This window comes from Gymnogyps californianus, chromosome 11 (assembly GCF_018139145.2).
Source record: "Gymnogyps californianus isolate 813 chromosome 11, ASM1813914v2, whole genome shotgun sequence".
NCBI classification, from domain to species: Eukaryota; Metazoa; Chordata; class Aves; order Accipitriformes; family Cathartidae; genus Gymnogyps; species Gymnogyps californianus.
Window position 1 is genome coordinate 2,923,717 of NC_059481.1, and position 25,134 is coordinate 2,948,850.

At 60.3% G+C, this 25,134-nt stretch overlaps 1 protein-coding gene across 1 annotated transcript in view; it reads right to left on the reverse strand.

Annotated features, from left to right (window-relative positions):
- Positions 1 to 469: 469 nt before the first annotated feature.
- The window catches only part of CSPG4 (chondroitin sulfate proteoglycan 4), a 29,267-nt gene continuing 4,602 nt past the window's right edge, over positions 470 to 25,134 (reverse strand). The window contains exons 3-11 of the mRNA XM_050903492.1: positions 15,566 to 15,729; positions 10,823 to 14,404; positions 10,044 to 10,523; positions 9,408 to 9,584; positions 5,297 to 5,495; positions 4,963 to 5,097; positions 4,645 to 4,799; positions 3,591 to 3,774; positions 470 to 3,195 (exon numbers count right to left, since the gene is read on the reverse strand). Coding sequence (XP_050759449.1) covers positions 1,280 to 3,195; positions 3,591 to 3,774; positions 4,645 to 4,799; positions 4,963 to 5,097; positions 5,297 to 5,495; positions 9,408 to 9,584; positions 10,044 to 10,523; positions 10,823 to 14,404; positions 15,566 to 15,729 — 6,992 coding nt within the window. The 3' untranslated portion in view covers positions 470 to 1,279. The remainder of the gene's footprint in view (positions 3,196 to 3,590; positions 3,775 to 4,644; positions 4,800 to 4,962; positions 5,098 to 5,296; positions 5,496 to 9,407; positions 9,585 to 10,043; positions 10,524 to 10,822; positions 14,405 to 15,565; positions 15,730 to 25,134) is intronic.

Here is a 25,134-nt window from a genome sequence, read left to right on the forward strand (position 1 = left end):
GCAAACATTTGGCACCATAAATGCAGCCAGGAAAACTGCTGGCGTGGTCCGAGCAAACATCCCGGCTCTGCCGCAGCCTTGGAGTGGGACTGCCCTGGGGTGCTGGTTTGGGGAGGGATCGTGGGATGGATTTTAGCTGGGTGAGGGGGGTGCAAATGTAAAACATCCCCCGTGGTCCCTGGGGTCTCACTTCAGCTTCCCATCGGTGTTGTGAGAGCAGGATGTGCCCTGTGATGAGCTTCCCAGCTGTAGCAATGCAGGGTATTATTGTTGGGTCCCCTCCTGAGCTCAGCACTCAGTTTTTCCTCTGCTCTTCCTCAGACAATTTCTATTTAAGTTTTAGGACTCCAGGCTGGGGAAAATTTGAGCAAGAGCCCAGAACTTGGTCCATTACCTCCAAATGTCGCGCGGCAGCTCGCTGCTCTTAAAACAGGCCTGGCAAGGGAGACGGCTTACAAAAACCGTGATGCACCTCGGAAAAGGCACTTTATTCTGTTTACTTCTGCCGTACTGGAGTATACAGTGGAAAACCGTGCTGGCTCCGGTTCTCCGCTCTCCTCTCCGGTTTCACGCTGCCCAGGTGAGCGCCTGCCGTCCCTCCCCGCCGAGGGCATCCTACCTGTTGTGCAACCCCCCCGGGGGCTCGGTGCAATCTGCTTTATGAAACACACAGCAAGCACGCAGAGAAAGAGCGAGGCGGGTTTTTTCCAAGTGGGTGGGGACTCCTTAAATTCCCCTGGCATTGGCCACAGAGTTTTTTCCAAGCCTCTGCTCCAGTGTCTCAGCCCGCCTAGCCCTGGGGGATTTGGGCAGCTTCATCCCCAGCCTGACTCAGCGCAAGCCGCTCCTCATCCTCCCTCTCGAGCCAAGAGCTGTGGCAAACACCCCAGCGGCGGTCGGTGCTGCCCACAGAGGAGCCACCACCGGACCCGACTGGGTGGCTCGGTGGGGACCAGTGCCGTCAAGTCCCCTCCAGCACTGTGGCCACCGTTGGGTGGCCCAAATGAGCACCCGAAGTCAGTGTTCCCCAGGGATGCTCAGGCATTTTGCCTGTCCCCACTTGCTTATGCAGTGCCCCCCTCCCCTGCCCAAAGCCACCTGGAGATTTGGGGCTCCCGGGTGGGCCGGACCAGCAGCCCCCATATCCCCAGGGTCCTCCTGCATCTGCGGGATGCCAGCTCCCAGGGAGGAGGAGGAGGAGAGCCGGGAGGAGGTGGCTGGCAGTGGTCTGGGAGGGTCTGGACCCCCAGGTGGTCTCATGCCCCCGTGCCTCAGCCCTTCACACCCAGTACTGGTTGTTTTTCAAGGGGGGGTTGGAAGTCCGGCAGTACTGGAGGAGCTCGGGGTCTGGCGGCACCCCGGGACCAGTGCCCTGGGGCGGCGGACCCGTGCCCTTGCCCTCCAGGGTGTTGACAGTCGTTAGGGGGATGCCTTGGTTGGGGTCCGTCCTCCGGAAGGTCTCCTGGTCCGGCACAGCCCCGTTCTTGGCCTTGAAGGAGGGGGTGCCCTGGACGTGGTGCTTCCCCGTCTTGTTGCGCTTGTGCAGGTAGAAGAGCAGGGGTAGGATGAGAGCCAGCAGGAGGAAGATGAGGCAGATGGGGATGATGATGCTGAACATGTTGGCCTCGATGAAGCTGAGAAAGGTGCCCCCCTCCACGGAGCTGGGGCTGGTGGTGGCACCGGGACCCAGCCAGGCGGTTGGGGGCATCCCCAGCTCGCTGCTGTTGGGGCGGCTCCGTGCCGTGCCCTCGGGCTGGGGCACCAGGGGCGAAGGTGCCAGGGGGGCCGTGAGCAGGGTGACACCGTAGGCTTTCGAGGCGTTGTAGGGCTCAATGCTGTACCCCAGGGATGCCAGTGCCGGTGGCACGCCGGCAGCTGCCAGCTCAAAGACAAAGCTGTCACTCTGCAGGGGCTGGTCAGTCTCCCCAGCATCCAGCACCTCCAGCCCGACCAGCCCTTGCTCCAGCTCACTCTGGCTGAAGGTCTCGATTGGGGTGGTGGGTTGTCCTGGGTCCCTGGAGACCCTCACGAGACGGCTGCCACGGGGCGCCCTGCGGATCTTGAAGACTGGGATGCTCTTGGTGCGGTTGGCCAGCTCGCTGGCGTCGAGGACGCTGGTGTCTAGGAGGGCTGTGGTGCCCCTGGGCCACACGCTGCCCGGCCGAGCCTTCACCAAGGCACGGACGGTCACGTTCACCACCCCGGTCCTGTTGGCTGCCCGTGACATGGCAAGGAACTGGAAGTTGTCCTCGGGAGAGGTGAGGTCAGTGAAGGTGAACATCACGTCCCCGCGGTCCAGCTGCTTCTGCGAGAAGCCCTGCACCAGCTTTTGCTTGACCTGCACTTGGCCAAACCTTGGGTCCCTGGTGATCCTGTACAGGGCATTGCCTGCCCCGAGCTGTGCAGCTCCCAGGAGATGATGGTGGGACATGGAGGCCCTGTTCAGGTCTTGGGGCACCTCCAGCAGCACTGGGCTGGCAGCGGTGCTCACTGCAGACAGCACCTCGATCTCCAGTGAGGTCAAGGTGGGCGGGCGGTGGCCATCGGAGAGGCTCAGGGCTAAGGACCCTGGGGCATGGCTCCCGGTGGCAACAAACACCACGCGGCCTGCGTTGACATCTGCTTGGGTGAAGCGGTTGATGGGCTCCTGTGGGTTGTGGGTATTGGCCAGGTGGCCAGCGAGGGGTCTCTGGAGGACGCTGTACACCATCTCCTCTGGGGAACCTGATGGGTCTGCCACATCCAGGTATTCCTGGGACAAGGTCACCACGGAGCCTGGTGGGACCTGCAGCACTTCTTGCCGCCTCACCACCTGTGGTGGCTTGCTGCTGCTGCCGCTGGTCACCGTGATATTGAAAGCTTCGGAGATGACCACCCCTTCCTGCGGAGGACGGATGGACTGCTGCGCCCGGGGCCGGAGCCAAGCCTTAAATCTGAAATGGTCTTCAGAGATGCCGTCTCCACCATGGGCATATGCCAGGCGTCCTGTGGCCAGGTCTGACTGCAGGAAGAATGGCCGTGACCGCTCCAGGGGCACACCAGCCACCAAGAGCTGCCCATGAGCTGGCAGCCCCGTCACCAGGAAGACAACATCATGCGCAGCCCTCTCAGGGACCGGGATTTGGCTTAGGAGGTTGGAGGCATCCAGCACTGAGGTGCCGATCTCGGCCTGCTGAGCCCTTGCAAGCTGGAGACCTGGGGGGAAAAGGGAAAACCCAAAAGTCTTATCATCCCTGGGAAGAGCCAGGATCTGCTGGAGAGGAGAGCAGACCCAGGCGAGAGCAAGATATAGCAGAAAAAGGAGGATTGAGAAGGAATGGAGAGGGATGAGAAGGCAACTGGGACGTATTAGTTTGGTAAGATGACAGAGGAAGGAATTGCACAGCGAGCCAGCAGAAGGATGGATGCAGTTTTAAATGTTGCTTGACGTAGTATCAAAGCTTATGCTTGGGTGGCCATGGGAAATTGCACGGTGGTGCCTTCTCCAGACAAACAAGCCCTCCTGAAGTTTGCACAATCCCCCCATTTGGGGGGATTGTGCAAACTTCAGGAGGGCTTGTTTGTCCCTTGCTTCTCCCTTCCTTCTTTACCTGCATTTCTCCATAGCTGAGTCGAGCGCTGGGGACACCTTGTCTCGAAGGAGATCAGCACGAGGAGGATGAAGGAATCGGAGATGGTCGTGGGAGCGACCACGCGGAAGCGGATGGCATCTTGGGCGAGCCAGAAGGGCTTCTCTGGCATCTCGTGCTGGTAGAAAATCAACCTGCTGTCCACCTGAAAATAAAAAAAGACCTCAATGAGCTCTGCTCAGTGGCAAAATAAATACCCAGAGTGGGTGATACCGTGTGGGAAATGGCTGCGTCTGCTTCATCTCTGGTGTGATGGGCACTGTGGCACCGGGAGGGGACCCTGGTGATGCTGTGCTAGAGCCAATGTGTGCACCCTGGGCTCTTATCTTGGCTCCGGGAAGAGGCAGCCAAGCCCTAATCAGGTAAGAAACGAGGATCATCACCAGCCATGGCATGGTAGCCACCATCGAGAGCTCACGGTGCCTCTCTGCCAGGATGTTTCTGTCCAGCAATTGGGGAAACTGAGGCTCAGAGGAAGGGCTGAGCTTGCTCAGCATCCTCCAAGGGTTGGGCCAGGCTTCCTCCAAGGGCGAGCACAGCACAGGGGAGCTCGCAGCGTGGGCAAACCTGCGTGTTTCAGAGTAATGGTTAAAAGTAAGCCCTTTGCCGTGCTCTGCAAAAGCCTGGCCCTGGGGGAGAAGGCTGGTAGCAAGGCTTTGCTCAGAGCAGGGGTGAAAGCATCGCGCTTGGCTCTTGCCTTAGGCAGCAGCCAGGATGGCTGGGTCTGCAGCAGGGAGGCAGCCTAAGAAAAGGGGATTATAACTCCCTGAGCCTCCCCCAGCTCTAAATCCAAGGCTGGTGGCTGTGGTAAAGCCGGTGCTGGGGCGGCAGCTCTTAATCCCTCTTAGCAGCCGTTGGCAGAGCTGGGAAAGTCCCGGTGTGGCTGCAGCCTTGCTCTGCCTCCTCCCAGGGATCATGGAGGCAGCGGGGTCGGGCTGGGACCCCCGGGCTGCAGAGGGGGTGAGGGAGGGCTGCGCCGTGGGATGCTGGGGGGCTGGGGGAGGCGAAAGCTCACCTGGGCTTGGGTGAAGTTCCTAATTTCCTCCCCCTGGGAGGTGCTGAGCCTGCCCAGGCGTGGGGCTTGCTCGATGCTGTAGTATAGAGCGGTGGAGCCGGCGGGGCTGTTGCTCACTGCCTGCAGGTTCTGGCTGGTGATGGGCTGCAGGGCACCTGGAAAACACATCCAGTACGTGTTTTAACCCATTGCCTCGCCACCCGCCTGCAGCCTCTGCCACGGGCATCTCTCAGCAGCTCTCGGGCAGGGGGTGGTGGAAGGGTCCAAGGGCCCCGTTTGCCATTGAACTGGGAGGATAGGGAACGTGCCCGTACCCACCTGGGCAGACGGTGAGGCTCTGCTTCTTGGCCAGGCTGATGAGGGGCTCTCTCTGGGCCCTGACGAGGAAGAAGTGCCCAGGAGACAGGTTCTCACCGTCCCACAGGTCGAAGGCGAAGCCCCCATCCAGGGGCCCTGTGGAAAGCACAGAGCTGGGCATTTAGGGGGGGTAGGGGGGCTGCAGCCCCCCCATTAATCTGGCACAGTTTGGAGCAGGGTGCTATGTGACGGGGTTAGCATCTGCCTTGGTGGCACAGTGCTCCCCTCCGGTGGTGTCCCCTCCCTCAGGCCGGGGGTGACGCCGGGGGGCCAGGGCACCTCAGCCCTGCCCTACCTTGGTGCACGAAGAGGATGAGGCCATTGTTTATCTGGGCCTGGGTGAACCGCCGGACCTCAGCGCCGGGCGCCGACCTCAGCACAACCTTCCCGTTGGCCGGGGGCTGGATGGAGTAGGTCACCTCCTCTGCTGGGGAGTCCTCGTCCTCGGCGCTCAGGACGTGGGGGCCGATGGCAGCAGTGGTGCCTTCCCGCAGCTGGGGGATAGGGAGAGGCTGTAATCCCCCTGGGATGCCCCCAGCACCTCTCCCCTCTTCCCCAGCCTGCTCCGGACCCCGTCCCTGCTCAGACCGCTTCGCTGGGTGCCTGAGCACGTCCCAGCCCAACAAGGGCGCCTTGTCCGCGTGCTGGGCGATGCGTCCATCATCTGGCCTCTTCCCAGCCCTGCGTCACCCTGCACTGCCGCCGTGTTTGCTGGCACGTGCCGTGCCGCTGGGTCCGTGCATCTGCATGACATGTGCAGGACAGAGGTGAGGCCTCGCCCCTCCGTGCCTCAGTTTCCCCAAGCACTGGAAATGGAAGAAGGCACAGTGCTGCTGCGGCTCGTGGGGCTGGGGCAGAGGCTGTGCCTTTGATGAGTCTCTCCCCATTGCTCCGCAGGGAAGGGCTTTTTGTGGAGTCCTCAAGTCCCGTACTCAGGGCTTGTTGCGATAGGACAAGGGCTAATGGTTTTAAACTAAAAGAGGGTAGATTTAGTCTAGATATAAGGAAGAAATTTTTTACTATGAGAGTGGTGAAACACTGGAACAAGTTGCCCAGAGAGGTGGTAGATTCCCCATCCCTGGAAACATTGAAGGTCAGGTTGGACGGGGCTCTGAGCAACCTGATCTAGTTGAAGATGTCTCTGCTCGTTGCAGGGGGGTTGGACTAGATGACCTTTACAGGTCCCTTCCAACCCAAACCATTCTATGATTCTATGATTCCATGAACTCGCTCCCTGAGCTGCTGCTCTGTACGTGATGACCGCAGCCCCATCTCTCCCCAGCTGGGTGTTTCTCTTAGCTCGTGCTCCCAGCAAAGCACCCGTCCCACTGCCCCCTCGCAAGGCTGCAGCGAGGCCATGAGCTGCCCCAGCAAACCCTCCAGGAATGACAAGTATGCGGCTGAGCTCAGGGCCACTGTGAAGCTTCCTGGGGCTGCTTCCCCCCAGCCAGCAGTGCCCACCCACCCCAAGGGACGCTGCCACCCCAAAGCCCTGGCATCTCCCCTCTCCAGCTGGAGGCAGCAATCTTCCCCGCTCCTAATCCTGTGCCGTATCTCAGTCTTGGCAGACCACAGGGACGAATCCTGCGTTGCCAGACAGGTTCTGCCCGCACACCCCAGAGCTGCCTTTCGCCCTCAGGATGCCCCAAAATCGCGGGGCGGCGCATGGACCGAGCCTTCCCGCAGCTCGTGCAGGGTGGAGGGGCAAGATGTGCTGCATCCCACAGCATCGCAAGCCTGGCCCGCATCCTGCAAACCCACAAGACAACACCCAGGCGCTGGAGGAGCTGCTCAGCTGGCCGTGCTGCGTTAGATGAGCTCTTTTCTGCTGTTTTCAGCTGGCCTAACCCAAAACATTTCTTGAGTGGGTGTGGGTGCCGACAGTGAAATTAAATCCCTCGGCAGTCCCCGCGGGATGGCGGGAGGCAGGCTCGAAAACACAGCTTTGGAGAGACGGGGTGGGGGAAGCGCTGCCGGACACATGGCTGGCGCGGGAGCCGAAGCCCTCGCAGCGGGAGCTGCTGCTCCGCCGTGCATGCACCGAGGTTTTCGGGCTGCTCCCTCTCCCCAGCACCCACAGCCAGGTCACTTCACCACCCGTTGGAATTGCAATCACACCCAGGGCTCGGTGCCAAGGAAAACTCCCTGTGGTCAAAGCCTGGAGGGGGGTTTGCAGGCAGGGGGAACCGGCAGCCCCGGGGCATCGCTGCCCGCTGGGGACAGGCACACGCGGCGGCTGGAGTGGCTTTGCTCGGCACCGAGAGCCCATGCCACCGGAGCTGACCTGCTTTGCCATGCTCCCCGTCCTTTCTGAATTATTAAAGCCTTCCACCTGGTTCCTGCTCTCGCTTACTCGGCTTATTATGTTTGCTCAGCCTCCGTGTCGCCTCTGCTCTCCGGGAGAGCGCGCGGGGAGGCAGCGAAACAGCGCCGGGAGCATGGCCGCATGTTTTGGTGCAGCAGTGGAAGCCTCTCTCTTGGTGGCATCCAGCCATCCTTTCTCCCGATGCAACCCAAAAAGCTGCTTGAGGCAAATCTGCCTGGTCCTTTCCAGGGGGCTCCGCTTCGGGGTCTGAACCCTGCCCGTTGTCTCCCCAGCCCTGCGTGGACTCTGCACCCTCGGAGCTGGCAGGCGCAGGCAGCAGAGGAAGGTTTTGTGCAATCTGTCTCCTGGACCCGGCCTGACCTTTAAACGCTGAAGTCATCTCTCGCCAGAGCACAAACACAGCAGGGCCGGGCCCCTCCTGAGCCCTGCGTTGCTCTAGCGTTGCTCCTGCTCGGAGCAGGGAGCCTTTCCCAGCTCCAGAGCCCCTCCTGCGGGCAGCCGGGCGGCTGCGATTGCCCCTCCCAGGGCCAGGGGGGGATCCCAATGGAAAGGCGGATGGACCGCTGCCTCGGAGTTTATTTTGGGAGCTTTTTCTTTCTTTTCACCCTTTTTTTAGCATGGTGGCTGGGAGGGAAGGACATGCTTCCCTAAGTGCCTTGCAATCACTGGGCTAATAGGCTGGCTAAAAATGAGGCAGGGGGGGAGCCTCCTCCTACCCCTGCACAAGGCCAGCTCTGTGCGTCTGCCCGCGCCCCGAGCAGGAGTGCATGGCACCGGGGACAGAGCTGCCTGCTCTGCCTGCTTCCCTGCCTCGGGCCCAGCCTGCCAGAGCCAGCGCGGGGCAGCCCTTTCGGGATGCGCTGGTCCTCAGCGAGCAGAGAAGGGCTTTTGTGCCTCTGGAGTGGGGACAAGGGGCTGCCGTGGGCCCAGCAGCCGAGGGGTTAAGCCTTCTCTGCCGGGAGCACAGGATTTTGGCACAGCTGGGGCAGACCGTGGAGACACTACTTAATGCGCTATAAAAGGGATTTGCTGGGAGAGGGCTGAGCTTCCTGGGCTGGGGGGGTAACTGAGGCAGGCCCAGAGCCAGGGCTGGCTGTGGATGGGGGTACCCCCCCAAACTTTGCTGGCAGCCCTGGCCCCTCTCCCTGCCTCCGGGGCTGCCTGGGTGGTGCCTGGCCCTGGGTAAGGCAGTCTGTACCCTTCCCTTTGGGCATCTCCTCCAGAGCCCTGGCTCCCAGACATCTTCCCAAAGCCACTGTGATGATCCTGGCATGATGATCCTGATGGAAGGAGCTGCTTTCCCTGCTGCTAACCTGGGAAATCCTGGGATGGGTGAGGATAGCCTGGGGGGCGGGGGGGGGGGGAATGATCCTGCTGGGCTGGCACTCCTGCATGTTTTCTAATAATTTCTTTGCTGCAGTTTTGCATTAGTGATCCTGAACGGGGCAGGGAGGTGTCTGAAACAGCAGGTGGGACTGCAGCAGCAGGTGAGACTTCAGCAGCAGGTGAGACCTATTTGCTTCTGACTTGGCTGAGATGGGCATAAGGAGAGGTGTGAAAGCTGCCTAGATAATTAAGTATTTCCAATCTGTGCTGATGAAACGTGGGCAAGCTGCTTTTCGTGCTCCTGGGCGTTATTCCGGGACCTGGGGAAGGGCGAGCAGGCTGCCCGTCCTCGGAAAAAGGGAGGTGAGGAGCCCCTGCCTGCCTGTCAGCAGGCAGCTGCCTGCCGCCGTGGCAGCGCGGCTCCGCCGAGCACATCGCTGCGAGAGGGAGCGGGCGCTGCCGCGGGGCGATGCTCCCATCTTGCGGACGGTTTCAGCATCGGCGGCGGGGAGGGACGGGGTGGAGGCGGGGGACACACACCCCCCCCACACAGCCCGGTCTCCGCCTCCTGCAAAGCCTCGCCCCACCGGGAAACCGCGTCCCTTCCCCGGCGCCCATCCCCTGCCCCTGATCTGCACCCCGGCTCTGCTGTGCCCGAATTCCCGGGGGTGCGTGACCAGGCTCGCAGTGGGTCCCGTGGGGTCCCCACGCTGGGCTGGGGTGGCTGCCCATCCCCGTGGCATCCCACTCTTACCTGCAGCCCGGCGTTGACCCGCAGCCGGGGCCCCTTGGAGCTGCGGGGCAGGATGGTGATGAAGAGGGTCCTGGGCTGGCTCTGCCGGTTCATCTCGGAGGCGTTGGCCAGGAGGGTGAAGCTGTCGGCCAGGGCCCGGGGGCCATCCTGCCTGTACTGGATCTGCTGCTTCTCCACCTGCGGGGCAGGGGCTGGGTGACCCTCCTGGGAGGACAGGGGCCACCAGCCCCGCTGGGGAGGGGACCTGTGCACCAGCCTGGGAGGAGGGAGGGAGCTGGGTGCCTGCCACTTGCTCTGGGCCATCCCTGCAGGATGGATCCGGCACAAAGACAGGGAGACAGATCCCCATGGGAAGCAGAGCTGGAGCCCAGCGTGGGTGCTCTGCCTGCACCCCCACCCCATATCTCCAAGGCCATTTAAGCACACCTTGGGGGTTGATGCGTGCCTTGTCCGCAGGGCAAGCCTGCCATCCCGAGCCCCTCCATCCCAAGAGCAGAGCTCTCCGATGGGGAGAGGAGCCCCACAGCCCTCCCCAGCTTCCCAGTGCCACTGGGGGCTGGAGCCCACCCCTGGGCTCCTCCCAAACCCCCTGGGAAAGCAGCGTGGTGGGCAAGTAGGCACCCTTGGCTGCTCTACCTCACTCCAGGTGAAGCTGTGCAGCCTGCCATCCTCGGGCCGCTCGCTGTTCAGGAGGGTGCCGAACCGGGGGGGCTCGAGCACCGTGAACTCCACACCGAGAGCCATGTAGTAGGCGTTGGGGATGTTGAGGATGCCTGTGGAGAGGGTAGCAGAGCCACCTCCTGGCACTGTGATGTTGTGGACATCCAGGGGGACGGTGATGGGGAGCACGGTCAGGCTCACCACCACCCCCTCCAGCGGATCTGCACCGCTGGCTGTGATGTCCACGACAAACCGGTCATGCTCCTCCTCTGGCTTGGAGTGGAGGTACAGGACTCTGCCGTTGTTGATGTCCTCCTGGGTGAAGGACTGGATGGGGTCCAGGCTGGGCTGCTCATTCGAGTCTCGGCCGTGCTGAAGCATCGCCAGGAAGCCGGAGGCTGGGGGGCTGCTCACCAGGTAGACTATGTCCTGGGGAGGGATCTCTTCGTGGGCCACCTGGGAGTGTAGGGGAGACAAGGCATGAGTGAGGGGCTGGTGCTTGCGAGGCGGGGCTGCCCCACAGCCCACCACTGTGCAATCTCCCAAGGCTTTGCTGTGGGATGAGCTGCAAGAGTCACCTTCTTGCTGAGGCCATGCCAGAACCCCCCTCTGCCCCTGGGCAAAGCCTGACATGGGCACGAGTCCTTTGCTCTGGGCAGGTAGGTGTTAAATGGAGTCCCACCAGTGGCTGTCCTGGTTTGGTGGCCAGGAAAGTGATGCAGGCTTGGGCAATGACTAGAGAAGGGGATACTCACCAGTAGGTACTCCTCCTTGATCCCAGCCGCTTCCCCCTGGAATACGTGTATCTCCTTGTGGTTGACTATGCGCAGGGGGCTGGGATGGGTGTCCAAGAACACGCTGATAGCCAGCGTGTCCTCCACCACCACCTCGTTCGCTTCTACAGTGAACTGGAGCTCGTCCCGGGTGTTCCTGCTCCCGTTGTGGTGGTAGGAGATCTCTCCTGCTAGCAGGTCCCTCTGGGAGAAGGCCATGACCGGCTGCTCCCCTCTCAGCACGGTCCCCCACCTTGGGGGGGTTGTTATCAGGAACCGTATCTCTTCATCTGACCTGATGTCCATGTTGGTCTCCAGGCTAAGGATGGAAGAGTCAATGCTCCCTCGGCTCCCTTGGTGGATGACTAGACCGGTGTTGTTGACTATTTTAATGTAGGGGTCTGATGCCTGTACTTCCAGGAGGGCTGTGGTTTGGTGGAGGCCATCTGAGACTTGTAGCTGGATCCAGCCCCGGTCAGCCCCCGAATGGACAAAGAGGATCTTCTTCTTCCTCAAGTCATCCTGTGTGAACCGATAGACCTGATGGCTTCTGTCATCGGCGGACACGATGCTGCCAAACAAAATGTCCTTCCTCGCCAGCACCAGCTGTGTGTCAGAGAAGCCAGAGTCCTTGTCTGTGAAGGCGATGTCATCTGTCGTCAGCAGGTGCTGCCCATTGCGCACCACATTGAAGACCTTGTTCACCACTTGGACCGGGGTGTGGTCATTGACGGGTTGGATGGAGACCCTGAAAACACCTCTCACCTCCTCTGCATCGGGCTCAGCGCTGCCCTCGCCCTGCCTGATCGCTACGAAGGGGATGTCATCCTCCAGCGTCTCGGAGTCATCGTGCTGGTACAGTAGCCGGCGGTGGAGGATGTCGTCGTTGGTGAACTCTGTGATCTCCTCTCTGGAGGCCCAGCCAGGGGACGCAGCCCAGGCCAGCCTCCCATGTGCTGGCCCCTCAATCACTTCATAGAGGTAGTCCATGCTGTTCATGCTCTGTACAAACAAGTGGTCCTTGGAGATGATGGCTTGCCCCCCTTCCGGCACAGTCAGGAGGACATTGGTAAGGGCTGGTGCATCAGGATCCCCACCGATGCTGATTGTGTAGGTATAGACGGGAGAGTGCTGCTCGCCAGCACGGACGCGAAACTGGAAGGTGTCCTCGGCTTGCTGAGAGTTCCTGATGGTCGCGCTGTAGCTCAGGTGGTTTCTTTGCAGGTCATCTTGGGTAAATCCAAAGCCTTCAGTCAGCCTGTTGCCGAGCAGCTCCAGGTTTCCCTTTTTGGGAGCCTGGATTATCACGTAGTGGAAGGGGAGTGGAGCAGCGTTTGGATCTTCCAACATTGCCTCCAGCTCCTTACTGGTGATATTTCTGTGCCGCTTGTTCTTCATCTGGAGGGGGACCATGGTCCTCATCTTAATAGTGGCTCTTTTAATTCTTATGAGAAAGGTGGTGTTTTGCAAGACCTTCTGCCCCACCTGGACTTCAAATCTCAGCTTCTCCACAACATCTTCCAGCCGGTGCTCCGGGTCTGTGCTAAAATACTGGATGCGCCCTTGCTCCAGGTCTTGCTGGTGGAAGGACTCGACTTTTTTCCATTCCCCTCCCATGCTCCCTTGCTTCTGGACCTCACCATACCTTAGGGGCTCTGTGAGGACGTACAGGATGGCGACCCGTTGTTTCACTGCATTTGTCTCCACTGACAGGTTGGCTGTGGTAATGCGTGCAGCCCCTCCTTGGGAGATGGAGAGGCCAGTGTTGTTGTGCAGGAGGATGTCAGGGTCGATGGCGAGGATCCTCAGGGTGGCAATGGGGCTTGGGACTGTGCCGTCGCTCACCTGCAAGGTGAGCTGTGAGTTTGTCCCACCCTGGTGCACGTAGACTACATTGCCTGCTTCCAGGTCCCTGCAGGAGAACTCTTCGATGGGCACTCCAGGGTGAAAGTCATACTCCACATAACCCTCCTCCATCTGCTGGCCACCGTGCAGCTGGAATTCGAGGTCATCACAGGATGTGTCATCATCTAGGACCTGCAGGATGTCTGTGGTCAGGTGTTTCCGTGTGTGCTTCAGGATTGTCATGTGGTTCCCATGGGGAAAGATCACCTGTGGGGCATCATTGATGGGGTTGATCATGATGGGCAGCAGGTACATCTGCCCCTGCCGCAAGCACTCTGGGACCCCTTGCTGGGCGGTCACTGTCACCTCCAGCATCAGCTGGTCCATGGGCCCCTCAGAGCCATCGTGGACGTATCTGACTTTCCGATTCACAATGTCCAACAAGGTGAACTTCCTTCTGCTCCTGGACCCAGGAATGTCCAGCTCCAGCTGACCGTACCTAGGGTCGTTGGTGATGCTAAAGAGGATTTGGGACTGTCGGATGTTTGCAAGGCTCAAGTCTACCGTTGGCTGGGTGTGTTTCCACTCCAGATAGGCTGTGCCCCCTTCAGAGACGATGAGGGGGCTGACGTGCAGCAGCCTGCTGATGTTGGCAAAGGCGGGTGGGAAGCTGTTGTCCGGCTGGCACAGTTCCACCATCAGGCCTGGTGCTCCTGACCAGACATCCGGAGGTGGGGAGGTGGGTGCCTCATCCTGCTCGTACACCTCGTCATAGTCCCAGTAGTGCTCCTGCTTTCCACAGCCTGATGTGATGTCCTTTGTGATCACGGCATCCTGCAGACTCCTCCTCTGCAGGTTTATCCGCAGGTCCTCCAAGCAGCCAACAAACGAGTTGTTGGTCATGGTCCACACCGAGATGAAAGCAAGATGATGCTCCTTCAGCCTTTGCAAAGCTTTTTCGTTCATACCTCCAATGAAGAGGTTTCCCTGAAGGTCCAAGTAGTTGTTGATGCCCCGGTTGGATGTGGATGAAGCGTAGTAATCTATCAGTATCTCAAACTTATGCATGTCCGTGTAGACTTTGACATAGTGCTGCTGCTCATCGCTGATGAAGACATTGTTGTGCAGGACGATGATGCCGTTCCCCTTCTCAACAAACCCTCTCAGGCGCCCGTTGGAGATCTCCAGGTAGAAGAAGTCATTCTCCAGCCCCGCGTGGTAGATGAGGGGTGCCTGGGTGATGCTCGTCGTTATCACAAACTCAATGGTCGCTTCCTCCCTCGCATCCCACGTGGGAAACGCAATGTAGGAGTGTGGCCCCAGGAACCCGAAGGGGTCCTCGGGCTCTGCAGAGAACTGTGTGCTGCACCCTTCCTGGACCCGGTGGAAGATCTTGGAGCTGCCATCAGAGGACAGGGGGGAGAGGACATCCAGACCGTTGAATGTCACTAAGTGGAGGCAACCTCTGAAGGGCGAGCTGGCCTCGGCGAGGTACGGCAGGTCAAGGCTGCCTGTCCCGCCGGCATAGAGGCCATACTGGATGTCCAGCTCCCGTACAGGTCCTGCGATGTCCACGGAGCTGTTGAAGAGGCCGTCGATGGTCAGCATCATCCTGCCATCTTCCACCAGCAGCTCCACGTCATGCACCGCCAGGTTATTGAGCTGCAGCTCTGCTGGGGACTGCAGGGTCACCTCTTCTGAGCCCAGCTGCAGCCTGGCCTGCAGGGAAGGACACAGAAAGTGCTCAGCTCAAGCAAGGCGTTATCTGCAGCACAGGAGACACCTCTCCACCTACCAGAAATACCTGCTGAAGCATGGACTTGTACCTGAGGGCTCGCAAGTGTTTCAGTCCCTCTGTTCACTGCTGTGTGCCCTGCCCTCCGCCACCTCTGGGCATGCTCCTCCCTCATCCCCCTGTGGGCATGCCCTATCTGTCCTGCTCTCTGAATTTCTCTTCTTTCACTTGTCCTCAGCAAACCCCAGTCTCAGGGCTATTTCTCTGGGGTCCTCCAGCTCCCAGTCCCACAGCTGGGCTTTCCCTCTCCCCCCATGGAGAAGCCCTGCCAGATGCTGGCTCCTCTTTCCCTGCTCCATCCTGCCTGCTGTCCTCCATCCCTGCAACCTGGGCTGCTTCCAGCCCTTGCCCTGGGAACTGGCGGGGGAAATAGCAGGCTTTGCTCCTCACAGGCAGCAGCCTGGAGCCTGTCTAAGTAGAGGGTTAGCTGGTGGGCCCTGAGACACATGGTCTGCATTAGGGAGACCTCCAGTCTGCTGCTCGCTTGCTCTCCTGCTTTGGTTTAGATGTGGTTGGTGGCCCAGCCCAGGCTGCAGGAGAGGCGGGATGTGTGCCTTGGATGCTCCCTGCTCTTTTCCTTCATGGTGGATGCCAACATCATAACCACAAGAGGGGAATTTTATTCTTCTGTCCTGATCCCTTCCCATGCCCCAGCTGGGCTTGGCCTGTGGTGGGACAGGGGAGACCTCTTCTTTCTCTGCATCCTCTTGTCTCATCCCTTCTCTTCACTAACCCCTTGCACCCCGAGGGTGCTGTGCACCATGTCTGACCATGCAATGTACATGGGGTGCTGGTGTCTGGGTGTCTCCATGATGCTCCCCAGCATCACCCCAGGCAATGGGTGAGGAGCTTCCCCAGCTGGAGCCCGTTTCTCTGTATTTAACTGATTCTCCCAAGACTGTGTCCACTCTCCTCTTGAACTCTTAATGTCCCCTGGCAGGGATCTTGGCAGTTTGGCTGTCCGTGCTTGTCTCTGGCCCCAGGGGCTGCTGCTTTCAGGTGCTGCCCCTTCATCCTTGCACTGGCTGAAGCCCTGACCCATAGACCCCAGCTGGTGTCGGGGAGCGGGGTGCTGGGGTGCTGACCTGCAGGCTGCCGGCTCGCAGCTGGAGCAGGAGGTGGTCGGGCTGGCCGGCGGCCAGGAAGAGGAGCCCGCTCCCCTGGCTGGTGTACAGCTGCAGGCGGAGCCGCACCGTGCGCGAGGCGTCCGCCAGCGGCATCTCCACGTAGCCGTCCCCGAAGAAAGAGGCTGGGGAGAAAAGGGAGAGGGTCAGGCAGGGAAGGACACCTCCCGCAAGCCCTGTCTCTGCGGGTGTTGTGAATCTGGAGCCTCCCAAGCCCATCCATCAGTCCTTCCCTATTTGCCCTGTGACAGCGTGCTGGAGCCCAGCAGCCTGGAAAAACCCTCAGAGGAGCCTGTTTTCTGATTTTCCTAGGGGAAGGGGTTTCCAGGGGCTGGGTGGTGAGGCAGAGGTGGTGTTTCTCCCTGCCTGTGCGGTGTTTAGAGTTCCATAACAACTTCCCCCTTGTTACTTGGCTGGGGCAGATGCAGTAGCGCCTGTCATCGGGCCGAGTTCCCGAGTGTTAAGAGGCAAACTGTTACCCTAATGAGTCTTTCCCACTTCTGCCACAGCCGTCTCCCTTTGGAGGAACACGCACCCTTCCAGCAGTGGCCGTGTCGTGCCTTGGCTGGATTCCCTGGCTGGCGCCAATCGCTGCCGAACAGAGAGATGCTGCGTGGGAGCCCTGGGGATGCCGCCGGGTCAGCCAACATCGCACTCTGCTCCTCTCCCTATTTTACACCACTCTCTAACAGCTCTCCATATCATCCAAACATTGCTGACGTTCACCCTGAAGGTGACTGCTCTGTCAGGGCTGGAGGAATAAACGCGTGTGCCTGCGATCCATACGTGGATGTGAGACCGTATGGAAACCTCAGCTCAAACAGGGCGCCTGAAGCTGCAGCTGGAACGTGTTCAACGCCCAGTATGCATCAGCCTTGGAGGGACTCAGCGCAATGGCATGCGGTCATGAAATGAAAGACTGTGTCACAGGGCATATGCGGGAGAGGATAGAATTAAAAGCATAGGGAGCGGCAAGGCTTAATTTTAGAGTGCTTATACTTTTTTGCTGGCTCAAGGCACGTGTGTGCATTGCATGCACATAAAACCTGTGTGTCTGCGATGTGTTGCCACCCATGCTGGCTAGCTCCAGAGCAACCCATGGCAAAGTTAACTCTGCACTTGCAGGGCGAAGCATAAACACTCAGAAGACCTGTAAGTTGTAAATGTTTGACGAGGATATGTCAGAGGGATGAACACGCGCATTTTCAGTCCATATGTAGTCACAGGCTGTAAAGCCTGCTGTGCTCGAGTTTGTATGTGTGGAGCTTTCCTGCTATACTTCACTATTGAACTTGTTGTCATCGAATCCGCCCAGCTGCAGGCCCACACTTGGGTTTGGGGTCCCACATGCAGTTTGCTGAGGAGCCATGGGGCAACAAGGACGAGGCTTTGGCTTCTCCGAGGGTCCCAGCCCAGCCCCTGCTCTTTTTTGGAGGAGGCAGGGATGGAGGTTCGATGCTGGGGTAAAACTAGCCTCCTGCGCGGTGAGGTGTGGGTGTAAACACCCACGTGTGCTCTTACAGCTGCTTCCCCGGTTGCATTTTCCTATTGCCCAAATTTCTGTGGGGCTGACCAGGGTGGGAATGGGCAGGAAATTGGGCAGGGCCACCCTGCTCCCGCAGGCAGGCTTTGCTCATGGGGCGGTGCAGCAAGTGACAACCCAACCCAACAAGCAGCAGCCACAGTGACGGAGAGTTTGAAAGGTGATGCCCATCGTTAGAGGTGATGGTGAGGGTTTGCCTGGCAGGGGCAGAGTTGGAGCGCTCTGCTTTGGCTTCTTGTATTTTTTTTCTGAGCCGAGCTCCGCAGTGCCCTGCATAGGGTGATGTTCTTCTGAGCCCTTCAGGGACGGAGAGATCTCCTTGCCCAGACCCCACGAAAAATCATTTCCTGCCGCTGGCAGCAGAGAAAGTGCCGCCTGGGGTCCGGGAGAATAACGTGAGTGTTGCAAGGACCGTCACCCCACCCGCTCTGGGCAGGGAAGAAATGGCAGCATGGAAATGTCGAGCGCTTGCTTTCATACCAAGCCCTTTGCTCAGCCCGGGGCAGGGCTGCCAGCGCGCCTTGCTCAAGCCTGCTCATGTCCTGGCCCTCGTGCCTGCTGTTGGCATGGGGCACTTTGGCTTCCTCGTCCTGTTTGGCCCAGCCAGTAACTGAGAGGAGCTTTGCTATTCTTTGCAGGGCCGTGAAGGGCTCTGTCCTCTCCTGACCTGCTCCCTCCTTCCAGTGGTCCTTGCAAAACCAGCCAGCCCTGCCGTGCCTTGCTCGGTGGCCCGTGGTGGTGGGTGCTGCCTGGGGCTCTCAGCACCACCTTGTCCTGGCGTTTGGTGAACAGGAGTGACGTGGCACGTTGCAAAAGGGAATTTTCCTCTCCCTCCTTGCACAGACACAGGCAGCTGTGCTCGGGCCCCAGCAAGGCGTGCACACATGCATGCAATATATTGTGGTCCCCAGAGATACTGCATGTACTTTATGTGCTGGCTCCCGTCGAGGTTCCCCCGTGCGTGCATGCTCCGTGCTCCAGCTTCCACCAGGATTTTGCTACATTTCGGTTTTGTGGCTTCCCCTAATCCAAAAAACGTGTTCTTCAGATGGGGACCGAGCAGCTGCTCTCACAGGGAGGGAAAGCTTTGCTGGGGCCGGACCCACCAGCAGTGTCTCGCCGTGGGTGCTGGGGATCGTGTTTTGGGGCTGGCGGAGCTGGTCCAGCACAGCAAGCCTGTTTTCCAGTGTGACAAGGGGCAGCAGCTCCTGCAGCCAGCACATTTTGTCCCGCCTCGGTTCTCCTGAAGCTGCCAGAGATCCTTTTCTTCTCTTTCTCTCATAAAATACTACTAATAAAAAGTTACCAGAAGCACAGATGCCCAGGGGAGTGGTGCTGTTTGCTGGGGGAGGGAGGAGAGACCCTTGCCCAGCTCCAGGAGGTGCTGGGATTTTTCTCCGGCAGCAGAGCAGTGTGAGTTACTGCTGTTTGTCTTCCCAAATCCCTGCTTTATTTCAGGGCCACTCTCCTCCTCTGCTCAGCAGCCCGGCCAGGATGCGAACGCCACTCGACCTGTGGCATTTCTCTTTCACAAGGGACTCGCAGCTTTTCACCTCCTTCTCCCCTCTTCCTTGCCCTCCACATTGCAAAAGACGCAGAAAACATGGCTTGCTGGATTTTTAGGGTTTTTTTCAAATGCGTTTTGCCCTGGAGGAGCCCCCATGGCACAGGGTGTGCCATCCCGATGAATCGCTTGGTCGGCAGTTCTGATTTGGGCACACATGGAGAGAGCAGGGACCCCCTTGGGCACCCAGCTGCATCCACGGGCTGGCTGCAGCTGAGCATCCCAGGATCGCCCCACACAGATGCACTCCCATGACCCAAAAGCACCTTTCCCAAGTGATCTAAGGGTGCAACGATTACGCCACAGGCATACTGTGCCCGGAGCCGAGCCTCATGCCTGGATGGGGATGTCCGAGCTGGCCCTTCCTCCCCTGTCATGGGGAGCAGCAGGTCTCCATGTCCTGGCTGTGGGTCAGGGTGGGTACCCCAGCCATCCTGCTTGCCCCGGCTTAAAATAATTGACGTTCCCAGCTTGCCATGTCCCACAGGAAATCGCTGCCCCTGCCTTGCCAGGCCGATAGAAAGGCGTTGACGAGGCGAGAGGGGCCTCCGTCACAGTTTCCGAGCAGCCGGCCAGCAGCCAGCAGATTATAGCCTGCAGTGTCATTTGGTTTTGGGGTTTTTTTGCATTGAAAAAAACAAGGAGACGAGCCAAAAGCTCTGAGCAAGGGGCTGGGAGCGAGGCCCCAGGCGTGCTCAGCTCCTCCTGGGGCTGGCGAACAAGCGAGGGCTCTGAGCGAGCTGGTGCTGCCCCGGCACCCGCCCCAGCTGCCAGCCACACGCCAGGTCCGGGACGCCTTGGCCCTCTCCCCCTGCTCCTCCAGTTGAAAACACGGCGGGTTTGGCCTCTCCAATTGCTGTTTTTTGGCGTTCAGGGAGCTTTTTGGCACCACAGCCCCCGAGCGAGCCAGGTCCGGCAGAGCCTGGTGCTGAGCAGCACTGCAGAGGGGAAGGGATCCCCGTCCGCCCGGGGAGCTCCGGGCTGGGGGGCTCCCGGGGCTGCTCTGGGGCTCTCCTCCCTGTTTTAACATCTCGGCACACAAACTTCTCCCACCTCCTTCCCAGCACGTAGGAGGATGGAGGAGCCAACTCCCGGCCCACGCGAGGGAAAGCACTCACAAAGCTCAGCGCGAGGGTTTGCAGAGCGAACCGGTGCTGGACGCAAGAATTTTTTGGAGCGGGGAGACGTCTCCTGGGTGTGCAGGGGGAAATGTGAGCTGGTGGATGGATGCCTTCCTTGCGCCCGCAGGCTCCTACCCCGCCTCGGGGCATCCCCAGCCTGTGCATCGGTGCACGGGGGATGCAAGCGAGTCCCCGAGGGGCTGTAGGGACCCCTGTCGCGCTGCCTGGAGGAGGATGCTGAGGCTGAGGAGGAAGGAGCGGAGCAAACCCTGCCTGGGGAGAGGGGGCACGGCGCCGGGGAGGGGCTGGCCGCTCAACAAGGCTTCATTCAGGCTGCGGTGGGGAGCAGGTGGGGGCCAGGGCTGGTGGCCTGTGTGTGTTTGCAGGGAGGGGACTGGAATTCATTAAAGCAGCTCTTTAATTACCGGAGTGGGTGCCAGGAGAGCCCCGTGCACACACACGCGCCCCCCTGAAAGACTCTCTGTGTTTGCAGCCGCTTCCCGCCCCAGTCACACCAGTTTTCTGACGGTGGAAAAACAGCCGGTGAGTGAAGGCTCCTTGTTGCCCGAACAGCCCCAGGCTTGTGCGGCCACGGGTGCAGCCCAGCCCAGCCCAGCCCGCCGGCTGCCCTCCTTCCTGCCCGCCGGCCGATGCCAACAAGCGGCCCCTGTGTCGGCGACGTGCCCGGTGCTGCTGAGCCCCCATCACCCGCATGGGGTGCTGCCGGGGTGCCCCACGGCCAGCCTAGTGCATTCCTCCTCCACAGCATCAGGAGCTTGTTTTGAGGCCCTCCGAGTTGTTTGGGGTTGTTTTTTTTTATTTTAATGACTTTATAAGGTAGTGAGCTCGCCCGTCGCCAGCCGTGCTGCACTGCACCCACCCGCTGTGCAAACACCAGAGGGGCTGGGGGGATGCAAACACCGGAGGGGCTTGGGGGCAGCCACCCAGCCCTGGGGATGCTGCTTGGCAGCTTGAACCCCTCCTGGTCCCGCCACAGTGTGTGCATGAGCTCCCGTCCCCGCTCCCAGCACAAACAGGGTGGGCAGGACCAGCCCTCCCGCCTTCGCCGTGGGTGGCCCCGGGGTTCAGCCTCCCTAATCCCCAGCCTGGCTCTGCGATGCCCGACGGGACCCGCAGCCCCCCGTGCCCCGGCTGCATCCCGGGCGGTGGCGGGGCCGGGCTGTGCCCCCATCCCTGCGCGGGGCGGAGGGGCCGGGGGAGGAAGGGATCCGATGGGCTTTCTGAGAAAGGCTTCATTATGTTACACATTCCCTTCGTTTTACGGCGTGGTTTTATTTATGGCCGAGGAAGGAAATGAGCAGCTTGCGAGGCAGGCTAAGGCAAACACAGCCACTGCGGAGCGGCCCTCGGGTTTGGCTGGGGCTTTGCTGGGAGGAGGGGGTGCCGGGGATGATGACTGGGGGGCTGCTGCCTTCAGGGATGCCCAGAGACCCGAGCGGGGGCCTGGGTGCAGCAGGAGGGCTGAGCACCCATCCGGGTCTCCGCAACGAGGAAATCCCAGTGCAATGGAGACGAGACACACATGAGCCAGTCTTGGGCTGCAGCAATGGCATCCAAGCCCAGTGGGGACCTCGGGGACATCCCATGGTCCCCCTCGTGCTGGCAGGACCCTCCTCTGCAGGCAGCACGGGGCTGCCTCCAGGATGGGCTCGGGCATTTGGGACAGGGCAGAGCCAGCCCAGCAAACAGCCCCTGCCCTGGGAAAAGCCTCTCCCTGCTCTCCTGCTCCTGGGGTTCAGCCTTGAGATTTACGGGGTGGGGTGCCATCGGCACGGATCCATCCCTGGTGCGATAGCTCCCAGCATGGAGGAGGGCTTTTTCTCTTTATCCCCACTTCCAGGTTTTATCCTCCGTGACTCCAGACAGCGATTGCAGCTCCCACATCCCAAGCCAGGGCTGTGCGTGCTTCTCAAACCCTGGCAATGGGAATAAGAGCTCCGGTTCTCGCCTCCCACCCTCCACCTGGCCCTCCCTCGCAGCGGGGCTCCCCGGGGCCGGGGCCGGCGCTTTCCAGGAGTGCCGGCCAGCGGAGATTGCTGGAAAGCAGCGCCCGGGAAACTGCCAGCAAAGCTGTGGCCGATCACCCTTCCCCGGGCTGCCGGCCACCAAGCGCTTGCCAGAAGTGGCCATCACCCTTGTTTCGGGCGCAGGAGGAAAGCCCCTGGGCCGAGCTGGTCTGCTTCACTCCCATCCCGTCCCGCTGGCCCCCGCCTCCCACAGCAGATCATCCACCCCTACCTCTGGCTGCACTGCGCCGCTTTGAAACCCTCCGCCTGTGTTTATTAATTCAGTTCCTCTCCCTGTCCCCCTGCCAGCTGCTCTCCCGCTCGCCTTCCCCTGGCTCCTGCCTGACAGCTTCGGGAAAAAAAAAATGCCTTTTTGCAGCCCACGGACTTTGGGGTCAGGGGAAAACATGCCCCCTGCTCATTCTGCACTGCCTGGCAGGGGGGGCTTCCCGTATCACCCCGTGTCCTGCCAGCCCTCGACCCCCTGCCCAACACGTGTGCCTGCTCCTGCCTGCCTTCCCCATCCTTACGAAGCAGCATGAAGGAGCTGCTATAGCTGGAGGCCATAAAGCGGGGTCCAGGAGGCTTGGCTGGAGCTCTGGAGCTCCAGCCCTCGCTTATCCAGCGTGGTTTTACGATGATTCAAGCAGCCCTAAAGCTGATGGTATTTCCTGCGCTCTCCTGCTCGGCCAGATGCAGAGCCACGGAGGGGAGGGCAAGGAGCTGATAGCTGGCACTGCCGCGGCCCCGGCCGCACGTCGGCTGCGTCCCCCTTACAAAGGTCACGGTGCTCTTAGGAAGAGCTGGGGGGAGGCATCCCCGGGGCGAGCAGCCCCGAAGCCTGGCGCGAGCAGGAGCAGGGATAGAGAGCTTTTAACAACATGTGGCTAAACGACTCCGGAGAGACTTAAGGAATAAGCCTGAGCTGGAAGCGGTGGTTGGAGTTTTTGCCCTGGGAAGCGAAGCGGGGGGAGAAAGTGGGAGGATTTGGGGAAGCGGGAGGCTCAATGGGGCTTTTGTGCCGTCCCCTGCAGCGTGACTCAGGCTTGATCAGGCTCCCGCTGCCAGGAGAAGTTGGCCTGGAAATATTGTATCAGCCCCAGAGGACATGGTTTCCAAACCATCCCAAGTCGGGTTTTGTTCTATTTTTTCCCCTTCTCTTTCTTTCTTTTTCTTTCTCCCAAGACGTCTCCCCCTCTCCCGCTGGCTGGCAGGTTTTCCAGCTCCACCCTGCACATCCCAGCCCCAGCTCCCACAGCTTTCCCGACCCCGGCTCCACGCTGGCTGCTTCCCACCCGGCGAGGGAAGGGCTTGCAGAGCTGCAGGAGGGCATGCGGTGGCACGTGAGGGGACAATCCTGGCCAGCCCAGCGCTGGAGGAGCAGTGGGACCTTGGGGGAAGCCTGGGCTGGAGGCTGGATTACCAGGGAGCTGGGCACCCAGGGCACACATCCCACCTGCAGATCCCTGAATCCCATGCCCAACAGAGCCGGTGCCCGTTCCTGAGCCCATCCCCAGCCCCAGCGGGGGGAAGGAGCCTTCCCAGGAGCTGGGGGGGGAGCGGCAGAGCCTGGCCAGGGGATGCTCACACGCATCCCTGGAACGGCTGGACGTTACCGGAGAGATCCTTGCCTGCCGTCAACAAACAGAGCAGCCGCTGCTGGAGAGGGGCCCGTCTCCAGCCGCCCGGGCTCAGATGTTTCCCAGCCTCGCTTGTGTCAAATGGCTCTTGAAGTGCCAAGATCGGGGGGGGGGGGGTGTTATCGGCCAAAGTTGGGGCGAGGGGGGTAAGGATGGGCACGAGCGGCGCACAGAGGGAGATGCTGAAGCTCTGCCAGGAGCTACCTGCCGGCTTTAATTTCAGCATCCAGCCCTGTCCTCTGGGGTAGGGAAGGAGCTTTTAAAATGTGCAGCTTGGGGTGATCTGGCTGTAGCCGTGCTGGCAGGGCAGCACCCGCAGCACCCACAGCACCCGCAGCACCCACAGCACCCTGCACCCTGCGGGGCTACAAGGGCCGTGGCTGGGATGGGCTTTTGGTGATGCCGGGTGCTGCGAGGGGCAGGAAAAAGTGTCTCCACAGACAGGGAGGGGTGTTTGCAGGGTGGAAGGGGAAAGAGAGGATATTTTTTGCTCAGCTGGGGTTGACATGCTAAATTGTCTGCCTTGCAGTTCTAACTGCAAAGAAAATGAGTATTTTCTTTTTTCCCCCTTTCTAGAGCTGAAATCTCTGCCTCGCCTCTCCTCTCCTCTCCTCTCCTTTCCTCTCCTCTCCTCTCCTCTCCTCTCCTCTCCCCATCGTTTCAGAGGTCCCCCTCCCTACCCTGCCTCCCCCTCCCCACCCCTGTTATCCCCTGGCTTTTCCGTCTATGAGAAACAAGCGGCAGGGTGATGTTTATAAAGAAAATAAATGCCTGCTCTATTTCTAGCGCGGGGGGAACGTATAGCTGGCCGCGTGGGGCTGTGGGGGTGTGGAAGCGGGCACGCACATCCCCTCCCAGGGCTGCGGGGCAGGACAGGAGGCTTTTCTCAGCCACATCTACCTCGGGCCAAAACTTCCCTCTCTCCTCCCTGGCTCCCAGAGGAAGTGACCCCGGTGGGCCCAGAAATTTCTGTGGGATGGGATGCAGAAAACCTTGAAGCCAGGCTGAAGCCCAGCCAGAGGCTGGGAAAGGGAATGGGAAATTCCTCCTGACCCCCCCCTCCCGCCCCCACTTTCTTCTTGTGCACTGGGGAGCACCGGGGGGGGGGGCTTATGGCACGATAACAGATGGGGAACATCCATTAACATGCCTGGGGACGGCACTGCAAGCAGCCGGGGCTCTGACCCCAAACCCCCCCTCCCTTGCCCACCTTCCCCCTGCCTGCCCACAGCAGGGAGGAAAAACAACCACCAGAAAGCCAAGATTTGGGCAAAAGAAGCAGCAGGGATTCTCGGGGGCCGTCCCAAGCTGACTCACAGCCCACAAAGGCTCCTTGAACAGCCAGTGAGTCACGGCGATGGATGAAATGTTGCTTTTCTCTCTTCTTGGCTTGGAGGCACATGATGGGACCGGCCACCTCCAAACCATGCTGTTTGCCCCATGAATTTCTCCGCTCCCGCCAATTTTTGGCAGCACCCTCCCTTCCTCGCGATGCTTTCTGTCTGCTACTGTCTGTCTGTCCGGCTGTCAGGCAGCCAAGAGCAGCCGTTGGGCGCAGGGCAGCTCCCAGAGGTATTGCACGGAGCGATGCGCAACTGGCGCAGGCGACACACCCAGGGAGGAAGGATGGAAAAT